Source organism: Babylonia areolata, chromosome 32 (genome assembly GCF_041734735.1).
Source record: "Babylonia areolata isolate BAREFJ2019XMU chromosome 32, ASM4173473v1, whole genome shotgun sequence".
Taxonomy (NCBI): domain Eukaryota; kingdom Metazoa; phylum Mollusca; class Gastropoda; order Neogastropoda; family Buccinidae; genus Babylonia; species Babylonia areolata.
This window is the reverse complement of record NC_134907.1, coordinates 20546706-20553935: the sequence shown is the minus strand read 5'-3', so window position 1 is coordinate 20553935 and position 7230 is coordinate 20546706. Positions and strand designations below refer to the sequence as shown.

At 46.6% G+C, this 7230-nt stretch overlaps 1 protein-coding gene across 4 annotated transcripts in view; it reads left to right on the top strand.

The window, feature by feature from the left end:
* LOC143276679 (cytoplasmic dynein 1 intermediate chain 2-like) overlaps window positions 1-7230 on the top strand; it is a 45060-nt gene that overhangs the window by 34613 nt on the left and 3217 nt on the right. For all 4 annotated transcript variants that reach the window (XM_076581314.1, XM_076581313.1, XM_076581311.1 and 1 more), the window contains 5 exons: window positions 1369-1515; window positions 2455-2702; window positions 3432-3576; window positions 4001-4141; window positions 5698-5823. In XM_076581314.1, coding sequence (XP_076437429.1) covers window positions 1369-1515; window positions 2455-2702; window positions 3432-3576; window positions 4001-4141; window positions 5698-5823 — 807 coding nt within the window. The remainder of the gene's footprint in view (window positions 1-1368; window positions 1516-2454; window positions 2703-3431; window positions 3577-4000; window positions 4142-5697; window positions 5824-7230) is intronic.

Sequence of the window (7230 nt, the reverse complement as noted above, 5' to 3'; positions counted from 1 at the left end):
AAAAGAAAAAAAGAAAAATACATAAAAAAAAAAGAACTACTACTACTAATAATGATATGTATAAGGCACAAAAACTTGATGGAGTCAACTATAAGCGTACAAAATAAAATAAAATAAAATAAATTAATAAATAAATAAATATATAAATAACTGAATAAATAATAATAATAATAGTAATGATAATAATGATAATAATACTAAAATAAATAAAGCGATGAGTTCTGGGAACAAGGTGGCAGATTGGTTAAGACGCTTATCTGCCAACACCGTGTCTTCGAGGGTCTGGGTTGGATGTCTGGTCTTGCCATGTCTCCCAAGTTTGACTGGAAAGATCAAACTGAGCGTCTTGTCCTTCAGATGAGACGATAGGTCCCGTGTGCAGCACGCACTTGGCGCACTGAAAAAAAAGACCCCCCATGGTGACATCATTGTTGTCCCCTGTCAAAAGCCTGTGGAAGAAATCCACATTGATAGGTACACAAAATACATACACAAGCGTGTTGGGTTACGCTGCTGGTCAGGCATCTGCTTGGCAGATGTGGTGTAGCGTATATGGATTTGTCCGAACGCAGTGATGCCTCCGTGAGCTACTGAAACTGAAACTGAGATACACATGCACTCAAGGCCTGGAGAATGCATTGGGTTATGCTGCTGGTCAGGCATCTGCCTTGCAGATGTTGTGTAGCGTATGTGGATTCATCTGAATGCTGTGATGCCTCTTTGAGAAACTGAAACACTGTGTGTGTGTGTGTGTGTGTGTGTGTGAGCATGTGAACATGTTAGCTTAGTTGTGTGTGTGTGTGTGTATGTGTCTGGTGTGTGCATGTGTGGTGTGTGTGTGGTGCTTGTGTGTGTGTGTGTGTGTGTGTGTGTATGAGTGTGTGGTGTGTGTGTGCATATGCACATGTGTGCATGATGTGTGTCTGTGTGTGTGTGTGTGTGTGCATATTCACATGTGTACATGATGTTTGTGTGTGTGTGTGTGTGTGCCTATGCACATGTGTGCATGATGTGTGTGTGTGTGTGTGTGCGCGCGTGCACATGCACATGTGTACATGATGTGTGTGTGTGTGCGTGCATATGCACATGTGTACATGATGTGTGTGTGTGTGTGTGTGCATATGCATATGTGTGCATGATTGTGTGTGTGTGCATATGCATATGTGTGCATGATGTGTGTGTGTGTGTGTGCATATGCACATGTGTACATGATGTGTGTGTGTGTGTGCATATGCATATGTGTGCATGATTTGTGTGTGTGTGTGCATATGCACTTGTATGCATGATGTGTGTGTGTGTGTGTGCATATGCACATGTGTACATGGTGTGTGTGTGTGTGTGTGTGTGTGTGTGTGTGTGTGTGTGCAGTCTCCAGTCATGTCCAGCTGCTTTGCCAAGTTCCACCCCAACCTGGTTCTGGGTGGGACGTACTCAGGGCAGATCGTCTTGTGGGACAACCGGGTCAACAAGCGCACCCCGGTGCAGCGTACCCCTCTCTCCGCCTCCGCTCACACTGTGAGTTGTGTTATAGCTTACACAAAGTGTTCTGAAGTCCAACTCTGTTTCTATAATTGGAGATAATCAGCAAAGTATTCTGTGTTCTGATCAAACCGAAATCAAAACTCCAGTTCTCTTATTGGATATGATAAACAAAGTATTTTGTGTTCTACCCAGACATAAATCTAACTCTGTTTCTCTCATTGGAGACAATAAATAAAGTATTCTGTATTCCAACCAAACAGAAATTTAACTCACTCCATCCCTCTGTCCCTTCCCGATAAATAAAATATTCTGTGTTCTAACCAAACAGAAATCTAATTCCTCTCTCTATGTCCTTCCCTGACAGCACCAGGTGTACTGTGTAACGGTAGTGGGCACACAGAACGCCCACAACCTGATCTCTGTGTCCAGTGACATATTCTGTGTTCTAACCAAACAGAAATTTAACTTTGTTTCTCTCGTTGGAGATGATAAATGAAATATTCTGTGTTCGAACCAAACATCTCTCTGTCCTCCCGTCCCTTACAGCACCCCGTGTACTGTGTAACGGTGGTGGGCTCACAGAACGCCCACAACCTGATCTCTGTGTCCAACGACATATTCTGTGTTCTAACCAAACAGAAATCTAACTCCTCTCTCTGTCTTCCCGTCCCTGACAGCACCCAGTGTACTGTGTAATGGTAGTGGGCACACAAAACGCCCACAACCTGATCTCTGTGTCCAGCGACACAAGCTGTGTTCTAACCAAACAGAAATCTAACTCTGATTCTTTTACTGGAGATGACGAATAAAATATTCTGTGTTCTAACCAAACACCTCTCTGTCCCCTCCCTGACAGCACCCGGTGTACTGTGTAACGGTGGTGGGCACACAAAACGCCCACAACCTGATCTCTGTGTCCAACAACGGCAAGCTGTGTTCTAACCAAACACCTCTCTGTCCCCTCCCTGACAGCACCCGGTGTACTGTGTAACGGTGGTGGGCACACAAAACGCCCACAACCTGATCTCGGTGTCCAACGACGGCAAGCTGTGTTCGTGGAGCCTGGACATGCTGTCACACCCCCAGGACAGCATGGAGCTGCAGCACAAACAGTCCAAGGCTGTGGCTGCCACCTGCTTCAGCTTCCTGGCCGGGGACGCCAACAACTTCATCGTGGGATCAGAGGAGTGTCTGGTGTATTCCGCGTCTCGCCACGGGAGGTGAGGGGTTTTGGGGCGGGTGGATTGGGGTGGGTAGGGGAGGGGGAAATGGGGGTGGGGGGGTGGGGGTGTTGTTTTTTGTTGTTTTTTCTTTTTCTTTATACATTCTTTCGAATTGAATTTGTTATTATGGTAGACACACAGACATAGTTGATGTGGGGTTTTTTTTAGAGAGAGAGAGAGTGTGTTCTATTTCTTTTTGTGCATATAGATACAGTATATGATCTGTGATCATTTCATTTATCACTTTTGGCATGTGTACTTAAAACACAGTATGTTATCTGTGATAGTTTCATCATTTATCGCGACAAACATGTGTACATAGACACAGTATGTGATATGCGATTGTTCCGTTTATCACTATAGGCATGTGTATGTAGACATAGTTTGTGATCAGTGATCGTTTCATCATTATTTATCACTATAAATATGTGTACATAGACACAGTATGTGATCTGTGATCATTTCATCATTTATCAATATAAACATGTATATATATACCAAGTTTGTGATCAGTAATCACTACATGCAGTTAATCACTGTATGCATGTGGAAATACACACAGTATGTGATCAGTAATCACTATATGTAGTTAACCACTACATGCATGTGTATTTAGACACAGTATGTGATCACTACATGCAGTTGACCACCACTATAGGCATGTGTATATAATTATACACACTGTATGTGATGAGTGAGGCAGCCCATCTGCTGTGTGTATGGCAGCAAAGCGGGCATCAGCGAGGCCTACGAAGGCCACCAGGGGCCCATCACGGCCATCGACACTCACCGTGTGGCCGGGCAGATCGATTTCTCCCCCTACTTCCTCACCGCCTCTTTTGATTGGACGGTCAAGCTGTGGAACATCAAGGTAGGCCACTCTGTCGGTCAGCAAATTACCAGTTTCAGAAAGTTTGAACTTCAAATGTTTGATGCGTCTCCACCAGTTTGAAAAGGTTTGAACTTCAAATGTTTGATGCGTCTCCACCAGTTTGAAAAGGTTTGAACTTCAAATGTTTGATGCGTCCCCACCAGTTTGAACTTCAGATATTTTATGCATCCCGCAAATATAAGTATGCATGCACTCAAGGCCTGACGAGCGTGTTGGGTTATGCTGCTGTCAGGCATCTGTCTAGCAGATGTGATGTAGCGTGACAGATTTGTCTGAATGTAGTGACACCTTGAGAAACTGAAACTGTCTATTCAGCCGTCTGTTGCTGCAGTTTTGTGCCCTCTAATTCATCAAAGCCATTGTGTGTGTGTGTGTGTGTGTGTGTGTGTGTGTGTGTGAACAGGAGCAGAAGTTCTTGTGTTCCTTTGAGGACAACAGTGACTACGTGAGCGACGTGCAGTGGTCGCCCATCAACCCTGCCCTCTTCACCAGTGTCGACATCATGGGTCGCCTTGACCTCTGGCACCTCAACCACGAGACAGAGGTGAGTAGGGCACCTGGCAGGTGTGGTGTCACCTGTTGTCACTGTCAGGTGTGGTGTCACTGTCAGGTGTAGTGTGACCTGGTGTCACTGTCAGGTGTGGTGTCACTGTCAGGTGTGGTGTGACCTGGTGTCACTGTCAGGTGTGGTGTGACCTGGTGTCACTGTCAGGTGTGGTGTCACTGTCAGGTGTAGTGTGACCTGGTGTCACTGTCAGGTGTGGTGTGACCTGGTGTCACTGTCAGGTGTGGTGTCACTGTCAGGTGTGGTGTGACCTGGTGTCACTGTCAGGTGTGATGTCACTGTCAGGTGTGGTGTCACTGTCAGGTGTGGTGTGACCTGGTGTCACTGTCAGGTGTGATGTCACTGTCAGGTGTGGTGTCACTGTCAGGTGTGGTGTGACCTGGTGTCACTGTCAGGTGTGGTGTCACTGTCAGGTGTGGTGTGACCTGGTGTCACTGTCAGGTGTGGTGTCACTGTCAGGTGTGGTGTCTCTGCCAGGTGTGGTGTGACCTGGTGTCACTGTCAGGTGTGGTGTCTCTGCCAGGTGTGGTGTGACCTGGTGTCACTGTCAGGTGTGGTGTCACTGTCAGGTGTAGTGTGACCTGGTGTCACTGTCAGGTGTGGTGTCACTGTCAGGTGTGGTGTGACCTGGTGTCACTGTCAGGTGTGGTGTCACTGTCAGGTGTGGTGTGACCTGGTGTCAGTCAGGTGTGGTGTCACTGTCAGGTGTGGTGTGACCTGGTGTCACTGTCAGGTGTGGTGTGACCTGGTGTCACTGTCAGGTGTGGTGTCACTGTCAGGTGTGGTGTGACCTGGTGTCACTGTCAGGTGTGGTGTCACTGTCAGGTGTGGTGTCACTGTCAGGTGTGGTGTGACCTGGTGTCACTGTCAGGTGTGGTGTGACCTGGTGTCACTGTCAGGTGTGGAGTGACCTGGTGTCACTGTCAGGTGTGGTGTCAGTCAGGTGTGGAGTGACCTGGTGTCAGTCAGGTGTGGTGTCACTGTCAGGTGTGGTGTGACCTGGTGTCAGTCAGGTGTGGTGTCACTGTCAGGTGTGGTGTGACCTGGTGTCAGTCAGGTGTGGTGTCACTGTCAGGTGTGGTGTGACCTGGTGTCACTGTCAGGTGTGGAGTCACTGTCAGGTGTGGTGTCACTGTCAGGTGTGGTGTGACCTGGTGTCAGTCAGGTGGTGTTTTCACCTGGTTCACCAGAAGATGGGTCAGTTATGTCACACGGTGTTTTTGTTGTTGTAGTTTTGGATTTCTTACCTGGTTGATTGTAATGCAGGTCATGACAGTTTTTGTTGTGTGTGTGTGTGTGTGTTTATTTTAGCAGCATTTGTACCTGGAAAGTTTGTTAGGTTTTTATGTTCACGCATGCCTGTTAGCACATTTGAGACTTTAGGTAATGTGAGAGTTTTCATGTACATGTGTGTGTGTGTACAGGAGTAGAAGTTTCTGTGTTTGTTTGAGGACAACATTGTGTGTACAGAAGTAGAAATTTCTGTGTGTGTTTGAGGACAACATTCACCACTTAGTGTGTGTGTGTGTGTGCAGGTACCAACGGCATCAGTGGTGGTGGACCCCAATGTGGCGCTGAACAAGTGTCGCTGGCACCAGACAGGTCACCACATTGGTGTGGCTGACGACCTGGGCAGGATCTACATCTATGATGTGGCCGAGGTGAGGGGCTGCACTGGGTTGTGTGTGTGTGGAGAATAGGTGTGGACTGGGTGTGTGTGTGTGTGGAGAATAGGTGTGGACTGGGTGTGTGTGTGTGTGTGGAGAATGTGTGTTGTGTGTGTGTGTGGAGAATGTGTGTTGTGTGTGGAGAATGTGTGTGGAGAATGTGTGTTGTGTGTGGAGAATGTGTGTTGTGTGTGTGTGTGGAGAATGTGTGTTGTGTGTGTGGAGAATAGGTGTGGACTGGGTGTGTGTGTGTGGAGAATAGAATAGGTGTGGACTGGGTGTGTGTGTGTGTGTGTGGAGAATAGGTGTGGACTGGGTGTGTGTGTGTGTGTGGACGAAGTGTGTGTGGAGAATAGGTGTGGACTGGGTGTGTGTGTGTGGAGAATATTGGGAATTCTTATTTATTGGGAATTCTTATTTATTGGGAATTTTATCTATTGGGAATTCTTATTTGACTAGTTTTAATCTCTTCTTATGTTGCGCATGATTTTATGCCAGTGTTTACAATGAGCCTGTGATTGCACAACTTAATTTCCATGTGGATTAATAAAGTGTTTTTGATTGATTGATTGATTGATTGAATAGGTGTGGACTGGGTTATGTGTGTGGAGTAGGGAATGCTTGTGTAGAGAATGTTTGCTTGTGGACTGGGGAGTGTGTATGTGTGTGGACTGGTAATTGTGTGTATGGACTTGGAAATGTTTGTGTGTAGACTCCAACTGCCAACTGTGGAGTGTGTATGTATGTGGACTGGTAAATGTGTGTGTGTAGACTCACTCTGACTGTGTATGTGTGTGGACTGGTAAATGTGTGTGTGTAGACTCACTCCGACTGTGTATGTGTGTGGACTGGTAAATGTGTGTGTGTAGACTCACTCCGACTGTGTATGTGTGTGGACTGGTAAATGTGTGTGTGTAGACTCACTCCGACTGTGTATGTGTGTGGACTGGTAAATGTGTGTGTGGACTTGGAAATGTGTGTGTGTAGACTCACTCTGTGGAGTGTGTATGTATGTGGACTGGTAAATGTGTGTGTAGACTCACTCCGACTGTGGGGTGTGTATGTATGTGGACTGGTAAATGTGTGTGTGTAGACTCACTCTGTGGTGTATGTGGACTGGGAAATGTGTGTGTAGACTCACTCTGTGGTGTATGTGGACTGGGAAATGTGTGTGTGTAGACTCACTCTGTGGTGTATGTGGACTGGGAAATGTGTGTGTGTAGACTCACTCTGTGGTGTATGTGGACTGGGAAATGTGTGTGTAGACTCACTCTGTGGAGTGTGTATGTGGACTGGGAAATGTGTGTGTGTAGACTCTGTGGAGTGTGTATGTATGTGGACTGGTAAATGTGTGTGTAGACTCACTCCAACTGTGGAGTGTATGTATGTGGGGACACACAC